At 45.4% G+C, this 23677-nt stretch overlaps 1 protein-coding gene across 2 annotated transcripts in view; it reads right to left on the reverse strand.

Annotated features, from left to right (window-relative positions):
• Positions 1 to 23460, reverse strand: part of LOC144141151 (papilin-like) — a 44007-nt gene extending 20547 nt beyond the window's left edge. For both annotated transcript variants that reach the window (XM_077672696.1, XM_077672697.1), the window contains exon 1: positions 23311 to 23460. In XM_077672696.1, coding sequence (XP_077528822.1) covers positions 23311 to 23380 — 70 coding nt within the window. In that variant the 5' untranslated portion in view covers positions 23381 to 23460. The remainder of the gene's footprint in view (positions 1 to 23310) is intronic.
• Between the last annotated feature and the right edge of the window lie 217 nt (positions 23461 to 23677).

Genomic DNA, 23677 nt, shown 5'->3' on the forward strand with positions numbered 1-23677 from the left:
GTGTGGTTGGGGGGGGATGTTTGAAGAGAAAGGAAAGCCGCACTTCGATAAAAGGCCGCTTCTAGCTCCTGAGTTGCTATCGCGGACATTACGTAGATGCACTACCTTATGAGCTTAATTCCCCTCACGGACCTTCCTATCCCCCGCCCCCATCTCCTCCACCTTTAGTCTCATCAGCGGCTCTCGGAAACATACCTGCCACAGTGAGCTTCAGGCGGCTGTTACACTCCCCCAATTAAAGGATATGGTTCAAAAGCAAAAATATAAGCCAGCCTACAAACACCCCTTTACACACGGGTGAACTCAGGTCAGGGCTTGGAACCTTCAATAATCAGCACATCACTTGTGAATCAAGCCGCTCCACTCCCTTGTTACCACCCATTCACTGGCCGCCGGCTCCATCTTATCTCGTTAGCTTCCTCGTAGCTGGGCTGCTTGTCGACTTCAGTAACAATATAATTTCTCAACTACTGGGAGCAGAACGCCGAAAAGAGAACTCGGAGAAGCAGCCCAGCATCGAGCGTCACCTCGATCAGAAAAACATGACTGGCATTACATTATCTTCTTGTAATCGAATGCTTCGACTTCAGCCATTTTTATTTTAAATGGTGGTCTATGTTCTTTTTTGTACCGGTTTTAAAATGTTCCAATCTAGCGCCATACTCCCTTCTTTGTTAACCGTATTTTTAATAACCAAAAATGCGTCATTAAACAAAATCAATCTAAGAAACGCTGCAATTACTAAAACTAAAAAGGACAAGGTCATCGGAAGCACACGTAAATGAATAAGCAGCTGTCACGCGTAGCGGCTAACTACTACAGCAGCAGGTGCAAACAATACACGTGTTTCCTGCGTCACCTTTCACGTCATTTGTATACATCTTCACGGCAGAGATAGTTAGCAAGGCGCATCCAACTTTTAAAAAATGGTGGGAACTGCAAGAAATAGTGCCAACTAATTGAAGTCGCCACGCGTGTTCGCCAGTTCGTTGCCTCCTTTTTTTTCGTCCTAAATATTGATTCATCTTCCGCACCAAACCCATCCGCATCTGCACTGTTCGTGACTTGGTACTTTATTTCCTCCTGCCAATCCTACCCGACGGTAGTGGGGTCCAACGGAGAACATATTTTAATAGTGTAAGTAGCTAGTTCACCTGGTACGTTTAACTTCGTGCGACAAGAACAGCGCGGGCATCAGCCCTACTGCCGAAACACTATTCCTTCGATAGTCCTGTTTGCTTAGCATCCTTGTCTGTTCAAGTAGCATATGGTACACATGCTTTAGCCCGTTTATGTTCAAACAATAGAATCACAAGACCCGAAGCAGCGACCGAAAGTCATGAAAAGGTGTCTCCGAAGCAGCAAGAGTGCTCCTAACAAAAGAATGCTAGCGTAAGACCGCACAACAAAAGTGAACGAGGCGACACATGTGTTCTTATTTTTTCACAGTTTCCATGAAGCAACCACCTGTCCACTGTAGGGGCACAAGAGTCACTGGGAATACAAAGTGCACCGCGACTGCAGGCTAAGTTGCACTGCAGTCAAGGTGACCTCCCCATTGTCCGAACGGAGCCTTTTAAAATTAATACGAAAGTTATAAATGACTTATGGAGCGAAGGATCCGGCATTAGAGTACGCGGCGTCTCTAAAATCTAAATGGCCTCTATACACACGCGACACTGTAAGTTTCATAGCGCAGACTGAGCCTTACTAGACCATAAGAAAAGGACACGTATTTTGGCCTTCAGAGAAACAAAACACTTGAAGAATGTGGCGGTAGCGCCGGCCCCACTTTTCCGTCCGGCGAACGTAAAACGACGCGCATGCGGCCCACTGGCCTCACCTAGCGCCGCAGCAGTCACCTCATAGGTAGGCCACTCACGAAGGCAATAGGATCTCAGCAATATCACCCTAATAATTCCAATCTACCACCAACTTCGTGACTAGAAACTCTGCAATATTACACACATCAATGTAACTGCAAAACTAGCGAATATCGAGCGCAGAAAAATTCAAAGCATTCGTTGCATCGCAAAACACGAAGCACCAATGAGCGGCTTCAAGTTAGACAATATTTCTTTCGAATTCCCAACATATTTACTTGGGCGTTCAGCCTACAGTTACTTTTGAGGTGGGCGGATCAGCGTTTCGTTATTTTCCTGTTTTCTGTCGTTGTTTGCTTGACCACGGGGTGAACAGAGCGATCGTTAACAAACAAAACGGTATCTATGCTTTTTGTTTCACGCCTCGCTGCAAACAATTGCGTCGAGGTATCCCGTGTGACCTCCATTGATTCTGAATACGCGACAATTCACGGAACAACGTTTCCTCGAACACCGATTCATCAAAGGCATGTTCATTTCATCTAAGCTGATTCATCGAACCCCGTTTCGTCAAAGTGACGTCGACCGTTTCATCGAATGCTGTTTGGAAGCTTCGGGAGCGATTCAATTGCTGCTAGAAAATTTTAATATTGTTCAATGAACCAGAACTACATAAAGCGCCACATATTCCGTAGCATTAGTATTGCATAGAAAAACCGTGCCTTTTCAACCAGAAGTCATCGTGACTGACCATTTCTGCGGCGATTGTCGGCAATGAGCAACAGAAGGAACGCGCTTCGGGTGGCGCGACCTTTTGTATTATCTTTACAAAAGTTTGCCTTCTATTACCCTCTTTTCGGTATTCTGAAATCCTGTTTCTACCAAGTGTTTGACAGCACAGATTGCCAGAAGGCACAAATTTTTGGTGCGCACTGCAAATTAATCAACCTAGGTACAGAAATGTACAAGTTTATTTTGCAAGATAGAAATGAGCTGTATACGTAGCTACATCGTACAATGCCATAAAAGCGTACAAGAACGCACTCACTGTTTTAGATGGTTAGCAATCGCCCTCAAAAAGTATTTTACCTGCACGTTTTGCCGGTCATTGGAGACGCGCTTGAGGGCCTCTTGTTTGACCAGTAAAACATTTATCTGCTTTAGCGGCTGCTGGCCTCGCAGAAGTGTTTCCAGCCAGTCGTCTAAGATTTTCGCTGCTCTTTCATGCCGCAAAAAAAAAAAACCGCGTCAAATGCTGGGGCGTGCGATTCACACAACGTTAGAAAGCCAGCTGTGCTAGCTTTCTACCTATTTATTTTCTCCTGGCCGCCCATCTTGTGTGAATACTGAATGGACCAGAACGTGGGGGAAATCAAGGTGACGCGCGTATCAGCAGTGCACAAGGAAGCTGGCGCGACTTTCCACGACGTAGGTCTTTTCGGACACGCACACCAGCCTCGAGGTGGCCGGTGGGAACTCTTCTGCATTCATTTAGTCGAACCTTTGTGAGCCCACATATTTGTAGAAATTCGGAAAGTAACTCTGGTCAGTTTACGCACCCGTCGAGTTCTTTCGGGTGCACGAAGGGGGGGGGGAGGGGGGGGAGGGGGGGGAGGGGTGGGGAGGGGTGAAGGTGTGGAAGGCAGGAAGGCTCAAGCGCACAGTTGCCGGCCGCAGATGGAAAAATTAGAGTCGCTTCGATAAAGTATTGCATCCTGCTCATTCGGGTGTACTTAGAAACAGTTTGAGGCAAATACATGCTCGAACACCGAAAAGAAAACATAATCGACCAGTCATAGGCAAAATACCCACGGTGGAGTGAGTTTCTTTGAAAAAAATGCTTTTTTTTGCTTCACAAGAACACATAAAAACAGTCATCGTGACGATAGCGGGGGGGGGGGGGTCAACAATTTAATTTATTTTTATCTGAGCACACTAAAGGCCCTTCTTCTATGTGCGTGACATAAATCGATGGAATGTCCTGGATGAAACGTCCTCTAACCACACTGCGTTCTCTGAAGCGGTGTTCAGAAAAACGGCTCTAATGAAGAGGATTTTGATGTAACGGCGTTCGATGAATTGTCTGCAACCCATTGGCCCTACCATGTACCGGGCGTGTACTTCCAGATCGGTATTTTTCGGTTCGGGCGTGCGCTTCCGATTCGATAATTTGCTGTTTCGGCTAAACCTTACCACACTCTAAACTGCACAATCACATTACTGTCAACGTCATTATTGTGCGAACAGGAGCGATTTGCATCAAGCCAGCAGAAACCTTTTCTCCCCAAATTGCGCTGAGAATTAGCGAAAATATCAACACGCAATTGCAAATTAAGAGCAACTCGTGTTTTTGGTGCCCGGTATCTACACAGAAGGTGGTCTGCGCCCTCAACATCGCAGGAAGATCTAATAACGCAGTGGTATTTATGCTGAGGCAGATATGTATTGCATTCAAACCGTTGAACATGTATTACAGGAATTATGATTTTTGTCCCGTAAGCTCGTAACGGCTTGCTTAGACCACATCAACGTACGTGTTCCCGACTTGAAAACCCGCTCTGCTATAATTGAATCTGAACTTGCGGACCATTATTTTGTTGCATGCTCTTTGTTACCAAAGTCTTCCCCCAAGGGCAGAGCCGACAGCAAAACAACTATTTCAGTCGTTGATTCAAAGGCACCTGGTAAGCAAATCGCCCTTTACGACTGGCACAACTTTGTATGCAGTATGGTGGTCACATTTAGGGTCATGGAGGAAAGAATACCGGGGAGAGGCCCCTAGCATCGGAATGTATTACAAAAGGTGTGCAAGAAAAAAGTGACGTCATTTCTAATGAGCCCTTAGACAGTGTTGCCTAGTTTTTTACGGCTGCGGCGGCTAAATCTAGGAAAACGTTTTTTGCGTTGCTTTAACTGTGGCTGCCTCGCTAAACTGGCAACACAGCGCAGTCGCCACGGCGTCATCGTCGACCGCAGTCTGTGCCCTATAGCATAGAGCCTATAGCTGATTTAGCAGCGTTTCTTCTACCACCGCTTTCTTTGTGGCCTAATGTTCCTTCGAAGGCAACATACGATGGTTAATAATTGGCGTCGTCGGCGAACAGAGTTGCCGCTCTCCTGCGGCGATATCTCGTAGATTGCGCGAAGTGGTTTTCCATCCTTGTCGGTCTGCCAGTGAGAAAATGCCCGTTGGCAGCATCGGCAAGTTTTGGAAACTCGGCAACCCGGCACGCAACAGTGAGGCGTCTTGCAAACCACTGCGGCAACTTATTCACCTGAAGTGAAATTCATCGCAGCTGAGACGTGGCGCACTAAGACCGCCGTGCTGTACGTGCTCAAACACTGCTCCCGTCGTCGGCTATCGTTTTCCGGAGCCGCCCGCCGTGCGAAGCTGTTATCAACCCGGAAACAGCACAAGAGAATGTTAAAGGGCGTGGGCTGAATGAGCTTATTGACCTGGCGGGTGCGGCTTTACAAACATGACTTTATGGCTTCTCCTACCCTTTTCTTACGTGTCTCCACCCTGTACGGCGGACGCGTGAATCGGGCACCCTATTTCATGCATGCTTAGGGTGAACACGGGACAGCGTGGCGAGAGTTACTACTAGTGCATACTGACGGCGCCTCGCGCAAACAGCACGCATGCTCGTTGGCGGGGCAAAGACAATAGATCTCGTCGCGGTCATCGCGTCGTAAGGCGGCTGCGCGTCGTCTAGTACCTGCGAGCTCCCGGCGCTAACGAAGCAGTCGACGTTGCCAGCGGCCGCCGTGAGCGGTGAAAATAAATACTGCGGCGCTGAAAAAAACATCACGAATTTCTTTTAAACCCCGACAAGACGGTGAATGTAGGGACGCAAGAAGGATACGCGGTCTTTTCCTATTGCACCCGTGAAGATCCCTAGCACAGGCCGTCACCGCGAGCTGTCGAACGTTTTCGACTCTCGAAAGGCCTGACGATGTGCGACCACCACTCGCATTGTCTTCAGCGGACATCGCAATCTACAGAACTTTCATCTCGGTGGGCGTAAATAAGCGCGAATCTCTCTTGATTATGAACCTCCTTTGTGACCATGCGAGTATCGGCGTTACGATGATTAGGTTTTTTAAAGGGGTCCTGAAATACCTTCCGCCGATGCACGGATGTACATGCACCCAAATAAAGCAATGTATTTGCAATATCCTCCCGCAAGAATTTTGTTAAAGCGATGAGTATTAGCTGAGAAATCGTAAATCAAAAACCGCGCATTATCGCCGCTCCGAGTTTCCTCCTCCTTTCGACTTACTCTCCGCTGTTGACGGCTCGCGTGCCTTGCCTCTTATGATGCTGCGCTCCGCAGCGGTGACGTACTTCCGCTATTGCGCTGCACAGACTGTCGTCTGCTACGGGCAAGCTTTGTTGACACCATGAATCCCGCACTCCACTCAAGGCTCGAAAAGCGAACGAAAAATCTGGCCGCATGTATGCGGCTGCCTGGCCTTGCCCTTTCGCGGTGTACGTTGCTGGCGGCACATGACTTTTTATCGGCGGCGAATTCGCAGCCGCACGGGGAGGGTCGTGCGCTCGTTCCCTTGATGCACCGCGCACTGTTTATCCGAAAAGCGCCGTATCAGATGTGGCCCCGCTGGTGCCGGGTCTTATTTTGCGGCGGTGGTAATTCCTGCCGGCGGCATGTGAAAAAGACATTTTGAACCGATACAGAACCCGTGCACAAAACGCTTCAATCATGTGACCAGTTCAGCTTGGGGCGACGCGTGGTGGAGAGCGGCAACGTTGGCAAAACATTCTACGCCGCGGCTCTGAGCTTCTAGCGCTGGAGCGAGCGCCATCTCTTTGACAATCTCAAACATCGGTTGTCTTGGCAACAAGGCACAAACCGCTCCAGAAGTCAGTTACGGTTCCGTGATCCCGGTTCAGCTTGGGGCACCACCTCGCGACATGTGGGCACTGCAGGCGTACCACCCACTCCTATTGGGAAGTGCGAGATGCATTTGGCATAACAGGAGGCAATGGTGTGTGTGTTGTGGACGCCTTTGTTTCGCGATGAAATGCGACGTTGTGCTTCTGCGGGTGGATACTTCTTCCCATGGTCTGGATAACCTTTCTCGAGCGACGTACGACTCAACCTCGCATGGCGTATGTGCAGTGTGCGTGGCTAAAAGCCATCGGCTTGTGCGCCAGAGTTAAGTGACTTGCTGTTCGTCCCCGCAAACCGCGCGCGAGGTGAGTACCGAATTTACGACGGGCAGGAGGCAACCCATCCTCTGTCAATCGTGGTTCAGACTTTCAACGCATGTTGTGACGTTGTATTCGTTAGAAACGCCTCTCTGGATTGTTTTGAAGCTGAATAAAATGTATGCGTCAAACCCGGGCATTCAGCTCAGGGCGTTCTCTGCGATTGCACGAAAGAAGTGCCACGGGGCTTGAACGCTTTCTTTATGGAACGTACTCAGGTAAGAGAATATCCATGTCGTGTTATGGCCGTGTTGCATTCAATACAAACGGTTAAGCATTTGTTTTACACTTGTTTCGGTTGTCGTAAAATGCCCAAGCACTCCGGCACTCCGCTGGCAGATCAGCCGGCGAGCCGACGCTGAGCAGACGACTCATCTCTTTGCCGGAAGTGCGTGAAAAAGCCGCCCAATAGCAGGATGTCTAGCTCATGACGAACATCTGGGAATCGATGATGTAGACATGTGAAGATGGCGGCGTCCAAAAACACGAAGGAAAGGGTGAGAAAAAAACGACAAACTTTGCAACAAAAGTGTGAGCTTTCCGCTGCGCGTAAAAGAGTAATACTTGGCACAGAGGACGTTGACGACCCAATCTAACGGTTGCGCTAGTGCATTTAGTGTGCTCGAAATGCCTTTCAGGCCCCTTTAAGATTTTTTTTTTGTATCTTCGTGCGTTTTGTGCAAGGTTGTCAATAAGAGTAGTTCCTACTTTGCTTCTTAATTTGTGTATTTTCTGTCGTCTGCTAGCTATGTATCGCTGCATAACTAGCTTTACTTTGGCTTTCTTAAAACCCGCAATGTGAAGTTGTGCAGTTAAGCCCCCCAGCAGGGAGCATTACGGGGAAACTAGCTTCTCTATTTCAAAGAATTTTAATTGCGAATGCACTTCTTAAGCGAGCCTGAAGCGTCCACCGCCGTCCGCATTCCGCCGCCGTCCACATAGCAACAGCTGCGGGTGCGCGCGCTCCTCGTCTTCCTTGGCAACGGGGGGAGATGGGCGCGCGCTGCCTGGCCGCTGACATGGCACATACCCACGTGGGGGATTGGCCAGGAATCGGGCGTGAGAAGGGCTAATGCACCCGCTTAAAGGAGTACTGACACGAAATTTCAAAGCTGAGATCCGCTCTAGCAATCAAGTACAAAGACAACACAAATAGGTGTCTGTGCATGGCACATACCCACGTGGGGGATTGACCAGGAATCGGGCGTGAGAAGGGCTAATGCACCCGCTTAAAGGAGTACTGACACGAAATTTCAAAGCTGAGATCCGCTCTAGCAATCAAGTACAACGACAACACAAATAGGTGTCTGTGAATAAATGCATCTTTCTTTCTTTGTAGTTGTGTGTGTGTGTGTGTGATCTCTCTTTCGCGAACATTACCGAACCGCGCAAATTAAACTCCTGCATTCGCACTTTCACATTCTTCCCCTCGGGGAAATGCGGGGAATTTTTTTTATTTCACAGCCCAGCACAGCTTATATCAGGAAACAACACCGAATAAGTTGTAGTGTCCCGTTCTTGGTCCTCTGGTAAAACACACATGCAACTTCCTCGTCTGGGTGGCAGTTAGAGTAATATAAGTTGTGGAGTGAAGCCAACCAGAACGCTTACCGCTCTCACCCGTAAAATGCGTTGAGAGGGGCGGCATGGCAGCTCAGAATAAATCTCATGTTTTCCGCTTAGCTTCAGGTCTAAATATTTTTGCGCTGTTTATATACTGCCGAGGAGAGCAGTAGCGCTCTATAATAACGCAACAGACGTATTGTGGCAGGCGATATCGCGTACGTAGTGTGGTACCAACATTCGGCCCACGTACAGCGTAGCGCGTTCTACAGCGGGAAGAATAAAACAAAAGACGGGGGTCCATTTCAGAACTCGGGTTAGGGCACAACACTCTACGCTAGCAGCAAATCGTGGGCCCGTTCGTCGCTACATGCGTGAGTTACAGGAACTATTCGGACAAATCAAAATGCCCTTGAGCCAGTGACGACGGCTGTAGGGATGCTTTATTTGCTCCCAATAGGACCTTCAAGAAACTGAGCTGTAGTTTCTTCACCCACGTTGGTTAAAGTAATTGCTACGCCTCTGCGGCTGCGACTTCTCTCTCAGCCCCCAGTGTTTGCTCGCGCTAGCGATATTGACGGCTGCAGAATCACAAGGCGCTTCGTAGGAAAAGACCGCGATTCATTCTTGCTTCCCTGCATCAACCGTTTTTTCTGCGTGTAAAAGAAATATCTGATCTCTTTTTCACGCCACAGCATTTCTTTTTGGCGTTCACGGCAGCTACTGGCTACGTGGACTGCTCCGTGAGCGCCGGCCGCTCGCAAGCACCCGACGACGCGCTGCCGCCTGAAGACGCGATGCGCGGGACACGCAACGCGCATGCGCGCTGTTTCCGCAAGGCGGCGTTGGGATGCCCTAGCAGTTGCTCGCGCCACGTTCTTCTGTGTTCGCCGAAGTTTGACCGCCAAAATAACATATCTCCCTGTAACATGCACGAAACGTTCTGAATCTTACTCGATGAATTGAAGAAAACTGCAACACGAATAGTATTCTCAGGTGAGGCAAAGAAACAATAACATAAAATGAATGGCAAAACAAATACTTGTCGCCAATAAAGAAAAAATGCTTTGGGCTCGAGCGAAAAGTGCCCCACAAAATGCAATGCTCAGGACAAGTTTTAAACAAAGTCAAATCATAAATCTGATAGTACGTCTAGCTAAACGCAACCACATGCAGAATAAGTTTGAACAAGGGCGCTTTGATTCTAGGAAAACTTGGTCCTTAGTTAACGGCACGAGACGCTCAATGTACCGTCTAGCAAGGACGAATACTTTTTTGACGTTTTTGTGGTGATGGACCCAGTATTACCAATGGTTTCAAAAGATTTTTGTCCGCGGGTCACAGGTGCTTCCCGGGAAATCCCCGGCATTTGTATGTTGCAGAAAAGCGTTGGCGATTCGGCTTATCCGCTACCGCTCAGTGAAGGTGACCTCAAGTCAATTTTATTTACGCTAAAGGCCAACACGTCGCTTGGACATGTTGGTATTTCGATAAAAGTGCTTCGTAGAAAGTGTGACCACATTAAAGCTGTTCTTTCGCATTTAAACCATATCATTGCGAGCGGCGTCACCCCCTTACACTTGAAGAGGGCAATAGTTTTTTCTTTGTTTTGTCAGGCTATCGCAATAAAATTAGAAACTACAGATCTGTCTTTGTTTTCGCTTTGTTTTCGCAGATATTGCAGAAACACGTGTTAAAGGAGTACTGACACAAAATGTCAAAACTAAGGTAACTATGCAAAAAGATTTATTTTTATATAAAGATAATCACTCGGAAATTTACACCGTAACTGTTTAGCAGAACATATTTAAAATCAATTTTAATCCTTGTGCGCATCACAAAGCTCATCTGCGTCATCGAGCGAGCTCATGGCGTCATCTGCGCTTCGACCCAAATGGCCGACGTCAGGCCTCCCTTGACCTATCGAAGTGGCTGCAGTGCTGTTGACGCGCGCTTTTGCATCTCTTGCACACGTCACAGTTTTTGGGACTGACGTCGCGTGCGCCTGAAACAGTCTGGCAGGCAGGGCGCGCGCCCGCGCGCACCAGACCGGAATCGGCTGGGGTGCGACGAGAACAGTGACGTCAAATAGGCCTTTCCGTCATGGCAGCTGTCTGGGTGTCCACTTGAGCGAAACCGAAACTGACACGAGTAAACGGAGCTGTAAGCAATTATATATGCTGCGCTCGACAATCTATTGTGCTGTTCAATGATTTGTGGGCTTGTAGGCACGTACAGTCTCGAAAAAAACGTAAGAAAAATTTTTGCCAGTACCGCTTTAAATGTTATGACAGTTTATTTGAACTTGCGATGATTTCTCCCCACTTTTGCATGGGTTTACGTGAGGCCAAGTAACGCACACTTTTCTGGAGGATTTTTTTTAATTATCAAACTATACTTTGGATCCCAACGAGATTGCATGTGGACTATTTCTGAAGTCAGCAAACCGTTGACGGCGTGTGCCGTACCCGCCTGCTAACCAAACTACAAAGACTTGGATTTCGGGGCAACTTTCTAGATTTACACTTGAAAACGTCTTGCTAAACAGAACTCACGTTATTTGTGTTTGTAATTTTCAAGTAATGTTTCTTTTTATAAGGATAAGTGTGCCTGAGGGGATTTTACTTAGTCCACTGATGTTCAACTTGTTTGTTAACGACCTCGTCTCTGGTGTATCCTCTATAATATTTCAATACGCTGATGACACCCTTCCTGTTTCTTATTCATCTCATTATTCTAATGTCATAAAGTAACATCAAGTTTCCGCAGTGGAAACTACAAATTGGTTTACTGCCAATTCCATTGATGTGAATACGAAAATACGCAGTTCATTTTCTTTCGTAATCCCTTGGAAAAATCTTGCTTTAACTCAATCTTTTTTTTCTACACTCAACGGCCTGTCTTATTGTTCTTGTATGCCTGTAAATTATGTTTCGGCAGTCAAGTATTTATGTTGGTATTTGGATAGATACATTTCTTGGAATTCCCACCTAGCTTATGCGTGTACAAAATTCCTTCTGTATCATGTTTGTTGTATAAATTAAGAATATTTCTTCCGTTTTTGTTAAAAAAAGCCATTGTACATTCCCTTTATTATGGTGTCATTAGGTACGGTATTAAGGCATATGGCCACTGAGCTTTACGTTAAGTTGACTGAGGTAATTCCGTTTTGCCTTTTTTGCGGCGTATACGACTTGTGTATCATCAAAGACGACAATGTGTTAAAAACATTGACGTTGCCCAATTTTACCCGGCTCCTCAACGAAACTGTTTTTTTTTAAATACTTTTGGATGAATACGTTCAAAACCTTTTGCCCTCCTGCCCGGTCCCTGAGACAGAAGCGAAAGCAACGCTACGCAATTTCTTTCTGTTCCGCAAGGTGCAGGAAAAGAAGACGCCGTTATTATGTGCCAGCTATACTTAACACTTTGCCTCCCTACTTTCTCTCGTATGGTTCCAAACAAAAACTGAAAAAGGCGTTAATGCGCATGCGCTACAGATCTGCAAATATTTCGTGAATGCCGGATGGCAATTTGTTGTTGGTTGATACTATGTCGTAGTATGTTTTATTAGAATGTACAAAACCGCTTTTCCCCGGCCAGGTTCTCCCAGGCAAGCACGACGCGGCTTACGGAGGCCTTATTTTGTACTTCATTTCTCTTTGACTAATAAATATTGTTATTAGTGGTAGTAGCACTAGTAAGAGAGGTAGTAGTAGTAGTCGAGGTAGTAGTAGTGGTAGTATAGTAGTAGTATAGGTTGTAGTAGTAGTAGTAGTAGCAGTAGTAGTAGTAGTAGTAGTAGTAGTAGTAGTATTGCCCAGCCAAATCAGGTCGCTAAAAAGCTAAACATTTTACTTTAACCCTTTGTGGGTCGACTTTTTTCACCAAATGCGACCCCCGAGGGTCGCTTTTTGTTACTGTTGATTTAAATTCTTCGGATGAATCTATTTCGAGAAAAAAATATCATAATTTTCTTAGGGTGACCATAAAGTGACAAAAAAAATTGTTTGTGTTGTTGCATACATGTGCTTTATTCGTGAGTAAGACAAGAAAAATTTTAAATAAAAACGAGAGAGTAACAAGCCGGCACCTTTTGAGTGGATCGAAATCAGATAGACATCAGTTTCGCGGCCGCTAAAGGCGGGAAGCGCCCAAAGGACATTACAGAAACCAGCCGCGGCACACGCGCCCGCGCGTGCGGCCGAATGCGCGAGTGACAGACGGCGCACCACTCCTATAAAATACAAAAAATGGAGAAAAGAGCCTCATCAGTTTTGCAGGCGACCTTGGTCTGTGGCAGGCGCAACAAGTGAGAGGCGCCCAGGCACCCGTTGGGCGATACCGACCGCGCCCCCTCGTTACCGGATACGCAAGCCATAGCCGGCGCGCCGCTGAAGTAAATCATAAAAAAATAAAAACAAGAGCCATCGGCGCAAGAAAATTTTTTTACGTATTTCCGAAGTGTGGAAGCACATGCCAAGCAAGAGAACTTGGCGAAAAAGGTGCGCTTTTTAAACATAATAGCAATGACGTACATGTACGTCATTGACCATTTTGAAAGTGTTTGCCAATGCTGTACATGTACGGCCGTGACCCTCAAAGAGTTAAAAAAATAAGGAAGAGTGGTGTAAGAGTAGTAGTAGTAGCGGTAGTAGTAGTAGTAGAAGTAGTAGCAGTAGAAGAGGTAATAGAGGTGGTAGTAGTAGTAGTAGTAGTAGTAGTCGTAGTAGTAGTAGTAGTAGTATTGCCCAGCCAAATGAGGTCGCTAAAAAGCTAAACATTTCACTTTAAAAAAATAACGAAGAGTGGTCTAAGAGGCACATTTGAAGAGATGAGTCGCAAAATAAGGAAAGGAAATAGAGGAATCTAAGTAAATAAAGAGCATGAATAAAACTGTACACCACGACTTGATGTGCTTAATAGCAGTTATCTGTGGATCTGGAAGGTACATATCCAATGTCGGCGGGAGGCCTATTTTCTGCATACGTAGTTTGTCCAATTATTGTCGGTAGGAAGCCTAACTCGCGTTTGCATCATTTACTTCGCTATGATGATTGCGAGCCGGCTTATCAGCATAGGTATAAAAAAAACGTAACCCACACAATGCGAAAACAAGCACTCTGGAACATCTGTAACTGTTTTAGACGTTAGAAGTGAAATAAACATTCGGCAAAAAGTAAGACCTTGTCTGTGACATTATTTTGCCATACACCTTGTTATTTTCTGCTTTTTATACAAAATGAAGCATACAAAAGCAGTGGATTTTCACTGGAATACTGAAGTGGCAGTGTAATTCATTGGAGAAGCGGGTTGCTGTAACGACAGTGTGTAATACTATCGTATATTTCCTCTGAGAGCACTCCTAATGACGCAGGATGTTCTCGGGAATCGTTGAACCCCATCTAAAGTTTATAGAAAATTATATTAGACCTAATGACCAAATGCGGGGGCTGACTTAGGCATCGTAAATGTGTCTGCTTTATGGCCAACAGGGGATCTTTTCACCGATTTAGTGGTTTTTCTCCTATAAAACTTCAGAACAGCACTCAATTACTATTCGGCGTTCCACTAAATTCCCAGTTCTCGTTAAACAAGATAGCATTCGAAGGAAACTTACAATTACAAACTTGAGGCTACTCCGGCCTACAGTGAACCATTAGTGCCACATCATCAGATATAAATTACCTAGCGGGTGCAACAAATAAAAACACGAAGTCGACCGCCTGGAATCAACGCCCTCTTGTCTTTCTCGGATAATTATGGTAGATATTGTCACCGTTACTTTCCACGTACATTATCTTCTCCGAATCGCTTCCAAGGAACTGGAACGGCAAGCATACTGAGTAACCAAACGTAAAACTGGGAAAAAGACGATCGCGTACAGATTTCCGCGGAGCATCCTAGCTAAGGTAGTCGCCTCTCAAACTTGTGAAAAACGCAAATCGCTTGGCTCGAAAATGTTTGCACATTCCGGAGCAATCCGGTTGTAAAAGCAAATACACGAAAACTGGTGTACGCCTAAAGAATCTGCACGTGGGTGGCGGGCGTTCCTTAAAAGCGTCGTCTGTTTTCACTCCGGGAGCAACCGAAGCAGCAGCTCCTCTACCCGGAACTCGACAGCGCATTTTTGCCGTAATTTATTGGCCCGCTGAGCGTCTCTCCAGCCTCGGGTGCCAAGAGAGAAGAGAGCGTAACGTCCCGGAGCCAAAATAACTGACCCGAGCGCTGGGGCGTGCGATGACTATCAATACGTAGATATCGCTTGCTCCTGGCTCTGTGCCTCCGTTTCGCGGCATTGCGACACGACGGTTGTAAACGGCGTATCCGCCCGCACTCATTCGCCGCTTCTGAGACGCGGTTGCAGGGTGCGTAAAATTCTCGTCTGAGTGTAACGCACTCACGCGTGACGTAGCTTTTCCCGGGTTTTTCAAGTATCCTTCTCCGTAGCGGAACGTTCATGCCTATCTCTGCTCCATTTTCACCGTGCTTGCGCACGGTAGCTAACATAGGACGTGGTAGTTGTCGCGCTATAAATGAAAAGCCACGTGAGATAGAGGTGAACGTTCTTGCGGTATTACGGTGGTTTCGTAAGCGTCAGCAGGTTTTGTGGGAGCAGAATATTGTTTTGCTTGGTAATTGGTTACAGACCATTGCGCAATGTAGATGTAGTTCACGTGTCCCTGTCACACGCGTGGGATACATAATATGAGGCAAATGAACGCACCAAAAATAATATGGGGTCCTTTATAAGTTTTTCACATACAACCGCCCACTTCGTCAAGTAAAAAATCAGATTGATTGATTGATTTATCGGTAGATTGATTAATTGATTGTCTGGTTGATCCTTTGATTGGTTGATTCGTGGATTGTTTGATTGGTTGATTCGTGGATGAATTGATTGGTTGGTTGGTTGAGTGATTAATTGATTGATTGATTGATTGATTGATTGATTGATTGGTTAGTTGCTTCGTTGGTTGGTTGGTTGGTTGGATGATTGATTGATTGATTGATTGATTGATTGATTGATTGATTGATTGATTGATTGATTGATTGCTTAGTTGCTTCGTTGGTTGGTTGGTTGGTTGGTTGATTGATTGATTGATTGATTGATTGATTGATTGATTGATTGATTGATTGATTGATTGATTGTGATTGATTGATTGCTTGATTGATTGATTGAAGGGTTTAATGCGCCGACGCAACGCAAGGGATGAGGCACGCCGTAGCGGAGGGCTCCGGATTAATTTTGACCACCTGGGGATCCTAAACATGCGCCAAAATCTCGTACACACGGGCGTTTTTGCTTTTCGCCTCCATCAGAAAAGCGGCCGCCGCACCCGACAATCGAACCCGTGTCCTCGTGCTCCGCAGCACAACGTCTTAGCCACTGAGCCACCGCGGCGGGTCCGCGAAAAATCTGTTAAAAATGCCATAGTAAATGCCATAGTAAAGTTTCTGATAGCTTCAGAGCGGAAGTGTTTTCTAACTCTCGTAGTTCGGATGTGAATAAGATAACTATAACGACAACTGAAAGTCTTATAATCTCCATTTATATTTTTCTTTTCAGGTTTTAAAGAATACTCGTTGTTTGGAAAATGCTTTCGGGCTGTGTTTAATCTCATCAGTTAAACTATATGATGCGAGCGCAAAACAGACATTGTCCACATTAACGTTTGGGTAGCTCAGCGTAGGTATGCAAAGACTCAAGTTCCTCGCTGAAATAGAGTCGACCGAGTGGCGATAAATTGCCTATTTTTCACAACAGGGTGCTCTAAAAGTTATTCATAGAAGTTGTAAGCAATGCTTAGAAGCATTGACAGCAGAGTTACGCTGTATTTAGGCGGAGCTTTTCTAAGCATCACCGCATAGCTGTTTATAGGCCGAACTTAAAGCTGAAGCCTTAAGGCTACCTCCTACGCTCACATAGAAACGACGGCAGGAGAGGTCCTCAACACGAGCCAGACACGGGTATTCAAACAAACTGTATGGGTGGCGACACAAAACAGCGCCTACGACGAGCGCGAGAAACCAGCGTACAACAAAGGCGCTGGCGGTCAACTAAAAAGCGTTTTGCGGGCATTCAGGAATTTGTTTTGAATGTAGGAGCAAGCCTTATTTATATTTGATAGGTGGTGCCAGAAGTAGCTCCTCTTCATTGTCTTTTTCCTGCTGGGTGCCATTAGCATGGGATGCGTATTTCTTAATTGCTCGCAAAAAAATTTTGGTTTGTAGTCAGAGCCAGTGTTCTCTGCCCTTTTCTCCTCCGTTACCTCAGCCTGGTTTTATGTTCCCATGATTAACCAACTCTCCAAGGCTTCTTTCCATAACTGTATTGCAAATTTCATAAACAGTGATCACGCATTTATTTATTTATTTTTTTTATCTAATTATTTATTTATTTATTTATTTGTCTATTTATTTGTAAATTCTGCAGTCTCTCTCGAGATATTTTGCAGGGTGGGTATAGGTAAGTAAATACAAATACATACAAAACAAGGCCACAAACAATAGAACATAACATGCACAACAACATGATCATTTCAAGGCCAGTAATTTATTTTTACCGAATAATATGTTGTTATAGTGCACAGTATTATGGTAGAAAAACGTAATAGCAGCAAATAGATACAAATGTTTTCGAAGCTATAGGCACCTGGATAATTGGTGTTAGGTTTAGGCAACAACAGAGTGATTTTTAGCGTTGAAATACTTCCGTTACAAGGATTTATTTTACAAAGAAGAAGAAATCTGAAGTTTCTTCTAATGAAAATAAGGTGAAAACATTGCGAGTTGCATCTGAGGATAAAGCACAGAATGGAACTGCTGATGCTAATATTATGAAAAACGGATTGCTTGACATAAGTAGGAAAGCTTGTTGTACGCGTTGATAAAATCATGAGCCCATTGGTACTGGTGATGAAGTTCAATGGGCTGGCACTGATACGTTCATCATTGTTGGTTCGGCCTTGTTTTCGGAAAGAAGAGAGTAAGGAAATGTTGTTTCTGAGAAAGAGTTTCTACCCACACTTACGCTGCCAAATACCGGTTCAAATTGACAATTAGTTGAATGTCATCACAAAATAACGAGATGTTTTTAGGTTCAGGTTGACCTGAACATAAAATTTTAATTTTTACTGAATAAATTTCTCAAACGTGCACCCTACACGACCTACTCACATTCTTCCCAGAAGGTATGCCGCTACTTACGCTCAACATTTCATCGTTTTTATTCAGACGTGAACTCGCTTTCCCAATACCACGTGACAGACTCGACAATGCCTCAGGTACATCGCTAACGTCGTTGTAACAGGCAGATGATTAATTGTGATTAATGATGTACCATCAGTCATATATACTGATCTCTGCTAAAAACCCTGAGCCCAGTGAGCAGATCCTCACCTTCTCACAAAATCCATCCTTCCAATGGGCAAATATTGCGAGGCTGAGACTGAGACAATTATTACGGTTGTCTATCCCTTAAAGGGGCCATTAAGACAAAACACAAGTTTGGTTCATTCGAAAGATTGCCTCGTTAAAATCATACTGACACCACTTTTAACACACACTTCGCTCAAAAAGCTATATAATTAGGAGAAGAGGGATTGGCCATGCGAGCCACTAGCTCCTTTCCCGCAACAGAATCTATGATGTCATACCAGCCAGCTCTGCGATTGACGGAGGCCGGTGAAAGCAAACGCAAATTAGGCGGAGCCTTTAAGCTTGCCGAACGACTTATTTGCGCCTAAATGGAGGGCATATTTTTTTATAGCAGGAAAAATGGGGAATAAGCAGTGGAGGATAGGAAACAACACATAAACATGGAAGTACCGATGCGTACTGTTGTTGGTACTTCGCGCACTATGCTTGTGTTAGCTGCACAGCTGTCCGCAGCTTTCGAGTTGTCTTACACGCACTGGCTGATTGGCTTAAGCGAACGTGTCTTACGTGAGTCGTTAGCCCCCTGTTTGCCGCGAATAAACCATGTTTTACGAAACGATTACTTTCTACAGTAGCAAAAACAAGCCACGTGCAAATACGGTAAAAAAAAAAGAGCAACGCCAGACAACGGTCCGTGGATGAGTATGGTAGCGCCATCTGGGAAGACCGACGGCAAGCAACGCTGCAGCCGAATCACGCAGTGGAAGTTCGTCTGTATACGTGCGCTTATGACTTTCTTTCTGACGTCACGAAAACGCACGATTTGGTGGGAGAATCAAAATGTTAATCTGAATTGATTAATTCCTCAATGAATACGGTATAATTTGCTGCCTGCCAAGCGGTCGGAGCACTATAAAACACAAAATCTTTCGAATAAAACAAACTTGCATTTTGACCCCATGGCCCCTTTAAAGTGGCGATAGAAGACGAATACAATCGGAGATCCAGGTCGCCTTCAGAGACAGTAGAGTATAAATGGACACAGTACAGGATAATGGCATGACATACCACCTTGAGACGAGGAACGGTTACCTCTCTAACCAAGACAAAGCGTCCCGTCACATGTATGGCGGGAGCTTACTTTGTATGTGAGGGTTTGTGTTTGTTAATCCTTTTCTTTCCTTTTGATTAGTCATGGTCACAAAAGATTACAGCGCTCATCTACGACAGGTGGAGGTAACTTAGGTGGATGGTGGATGTGTGACCAGTTCATGGACTTTTTCGCTGTCTTCACCAACCACGGCAGCGAACAGATTGTGACTTGGTTACCTACAGATATTTTAATGCAATGGTTTTATATAACATCGTCCCCGTCGTGCAAGTAAATAAGTTATGTGCTCTGACGGATTTCGATCGATTATAAATCTAGTGCGTAGGCTAGAGGTGGATGTGCTTGTGGACCCACCCTTCAGAGGCCTTGAGATAACCTAAGGCCAGCAGCATCGATGTCATATCGATGTCAACGCGTCTGTGTCCAAGGCAGGAATGTTGACAGTTTATTGGTATGTTCACTATAATAGAAGTTGGCAAATCCAAGACTGAGTCCTAAAGCTGTACCCAAATAGTTTGCTGTTTTTTATTTCACGCCTAATATTTAACATAGAACTTCATCGACAAAATTGCACGATAGACAAGAACACCGATAAAAACCCAACCAAAGTTCTACCATTTTGAGGCTTACAATGGGGACAAAACGAAGATAAAGAACTAAAGAAATTGGAATATTTAGGATAGCGATAACAACCTGAGGCACCGAGAAGTGCGAGGAAGAATAAATCAAGGAACTACGAACGCAAAAATGCAGACAAGAGCTAGAGATAGCCAGGTTGCACGATTAGGTATGAACTTGGCATGAATTCAGGAAAAGTGTTCCGCATGGCTTCGTGCAACGAAAGTGCAATAGAAGGCTAGAGCGTTCTGTTTAAAAACAAAACAAAAGCGTCTTTATTTTGTTTTAGAGATTATCCTTACCAAATTCAAGACGTTAAAAAGCGCGCTTCGGATAAAGAGTTGTTTAAATATAGATAAAAGAAGATTTACCTTCCCTTGAACTTCTTTATTTGCTGCGAGGAGGAAAAATGTTCCCACGCAGGCATCTTTCAAAGTTCTCGCGCCAGCAGCGTGGAATTTTAGGCCACGGAAAATGGAGAATAAGTAATGAGGCTGCGCAATTCACTCACGCGCGCTTTCTGAACTAAGATTACTAGATTGCTTGTATCAGAGTTTCTCAATGCTTTTTAGGGACTCTGCTTGTATGAAGCTTTGAGCGGAGCGCGTTTGCTGTAATCTAATCACGATACGAGCGTACACTTCCTGGGCGCAGGGAACTAGGTAGCGACGACAAAACTCTTGCCCAGGCAAAGTCGACTCTTGCTATCACGGTATACGACGTACCTCCCGCTAAAAGTCCGTAAGGACTGGGAAGCTAGCTACAAAAAACTGGCAGCGTATCTGCTCCTTTCGTTGCAAATGTCGAGGCAAGACGATAGCCGACTGCCGCCCCTGGCAAGTAAATGGATCCCTTCTCTTTCCCGCTCACCTGTCACGCTGTTCCTCTGCCGTCTCGTTCCACCCAAGATACACGCCTGAGGTTTGCTGAGGTCAATTTAAATTTACTGCGTTCCACTGCTCCAAGTCGGGTGCATCGATGCCAGCGCGGCCGTATGGCGGAGACGCGCGTGAATCGAGCAACCCGACTACAACACTCATAGAACCCCTTTGCCCTACTCCACGAGCGTTCCAAGTGGAACGCGGAAGGAATCAACAGGGAATTTTTCGTTGCAGTTGCCGTTTGATTTTTTGTAATTGCGTCAAGTAGCGCGGGCAACAGCAGGCGATGGTTTTCTGCAATGGATGTAGTATTTTGTTTGCTAAAATCAAGCATCCGTAAGTTTTTTAATAAAAGAACACTGCAAAAATCCCTCATGTATTGAATTTATTTCTAATATTTGTTAGTGTCTTGTTCTTATTCCACAATGTTCACAAGTCTTAACATTAACACCGGAACTAGACGGTAAGATTTTCAGGTGAGTATATAAGACTAAAGCACAGCATCTGTTTCACTTTGACCGGCTGGCTGAATGGAGTGACGGACAGACAGACAGACAGAGAGACCAACAGACAGACCAAAATATTTCTGTTCAGGTAGCATAAGAACGAGTATCGTCTTTACCAAGCGTCGTTGTCCTATGTGCGACCAACTTGGTGAAGTAACCTTGGTAACGACGATGCTGTGAACAAAGGCCGGTAGAACCGGCCGGTAGAACCGCCTCGGACGAGGTCAGACTTCTGCGTCATCGCAAGCCGCTGAGCCAAGAAATAATTCTCTCTCGTCGGGGTAAGACCTTCTGGTAACGTGAGCGGATATGCTACTATTTTGGACATGCCTCTACAGGAACTACAGAGCAGATTTCCGACACAAAGAAAACCACCTTGAAATCCACCTCAGAGGCCCTTCAAGGAACAAAAAGAGAGCAGAGTGGGTCAGGGAAGAAACGCGTACAAAAGACATATTAGCAGAAATTAGGAAGACAAAATGTGCGTGGGCAGGGCATGTAATGCAAAGGCAAGATTAGATAACCGTTGGCCATTAAGGGTATTACGCTGGATCTCTAGAGCAGGAAGGAGTGGAAGGGGGCGTCAGGAAATTAGATGGGCAGATGAGATCACGAAGTTTGCGCGGAAAAGTTAATCGCAGTTAGCCCAGGATTGGTATGCGTACATGATGATGATAATGATGATGATTGTGACGACTACGACTACGATGATGATGATGATGGTGGTGATGATGATGACGAAATTCTCTGGTTTCTATGGGAAAATTTCGGCTGTGCTCTGATTCCTCCGAGTGTTATGGAAGCTCCACTGGTAATGTTATTTTGTACTTTGGCACTCTTTGGCATGATTTTTTTTATTTTAGCGTTGGAAAAGAAAACACGTTTCAAGCGCTTCGACAGCTTCGCTTGACTTTCGAGTTTCTACTTAATGAAATTCCAGGAGAACTAGAGCAGTAAAACATCCGCCGCAGTGGACGTGAACCCGAATGGATCGCGAATGGCTCATTCAAAGATATTGCTTCAGAATGCGGACGAAAACACCTGAACACGTAAGCGTTCAAAAAAAGGGCTGCTATCTTCTGCGGGAACGCATCACGAATTAAATTACAGATGGCCATAATTGCTATCTCCTAAACATCATTATTCAGAACCATTCATGATTGTGTTATACGTGCCTATAAAACCTATAATTTTGAGCGAAATGACTGTGTGCTCTGTTGCGGAGGGAATTGAGACGCCATGTTTCAGGTAGGTTCGACACTCCTACCACAACATGTCATAAAGTAACCATCACGCATTGCTCTCCCAACGCGCAATCTAACTGCATTTTGTCCTAAAAATTACAAGAATGATAAATAAATAGGTATCAATACCCTGGCTACATATAATTCAAACTTTAATGCTGAATACTTCCTACCGTTACCTATCAGCGAAAATTTTTCAGGAATGCGGCGAGCTTTGCAATTAAACTTGAATATAAGCAGGAAAAATCAAAAATAGTTTCTAATTTCACGCTATTTTTTTACGTACGGTAGGATTCACCCGTGTATATTAAAGCGGGTACTTTAGTACGGCGTGCCTTAAATACCATCAATGCCTTCGGCGTTGTAAAACCACGAAATTTTATTTCGAACATTCTAAGCCGTATTTATTACGCCATACGATTGGAGCGACCCTTAGAGTTTTGGCAGAATAGCCAGCAGATGAACAAGCGTGAGAGGAAGTTTAAATATACATATTCTGAATCTCTAAAAGTTTACGGAGTTGTTTTTTTTTGTTTGTTTCGTTAATTGCGTTACTCCAATAGAATCGTCGGCGCGCAAAATGATTTTTTTAAGCAATGTACTCCTAGCTCGAAGTGTGAGGTATTTTTCTTATGTTGTTTATCAACTGACAAATTCAATTTTCATGATGAAAAATTCTGAGGTGTTAACACTAACAGAAGCAGCTCTTGCTCTGAAATTTGATAGCCAAGCTAAGCATTTAAACAAACAAATAACCTTAGAGGCGTACTGCGCATGTACATACGTTAGCCGCGTTCGCTACCGCTAACAGTCGGAACGCCCTACGCCATCAATTAACCACAGCAGTCAACGAAACTTGTACACACGAGGACACACACAAGCACATACACACAAACACACTAATGACAACCACACTACGGTAACCCAAGTCGGAATGCCGCACTACTCACAGAACGTCTCGTACTCAGCCCCACTGGCGCAGGCGGCGAGGAGAGCGCACATCCATAGCAGCGACCTCATTTCTCGGCCAGCGTCGACGCTCTCAACACCATCTGGCCGCTTCTAACACTCTCGGCGGCGCGAGGAGCTTGCGCTTCCCGCCAGCAACTTTCTTGCTCTCTTTTCTTTGTATCTTGCCCCTATCTTGGTCCGTTCCTTCGCGCCCCTTCAGTCCGGCCGCCTCCGCATCCGAATGCCTCTCCATCTTTCACCCTCGCCCTCTTTTTTGGCAGCACAATACGAACGCTTGCGGACGCCTCTGTTTTGCGACTTGGCGCTTATAGGCTCTCTTTGCTATGCAAGGAATTGTATGCCTTA

This window comes from Haemaphysalis longicornis, unplaced genomic scaffold, assembly GCF_048455015.1.
Source record: "Haemaphysalis longicornis isolate Haplotype H1 unplaced genomic scaffold, Haemaphysalis longicornis Haplotype H1 scaffold_6, whole genome shotgun sequence".
Classification (NCBI taxonomy): domain Eukaryota; kingdom Metazoa; phylum Arthropoda; class Arachnida; order Ixodida; family Ixodidae; genus Haemaphysalis; species Haemaphysalis longicornis.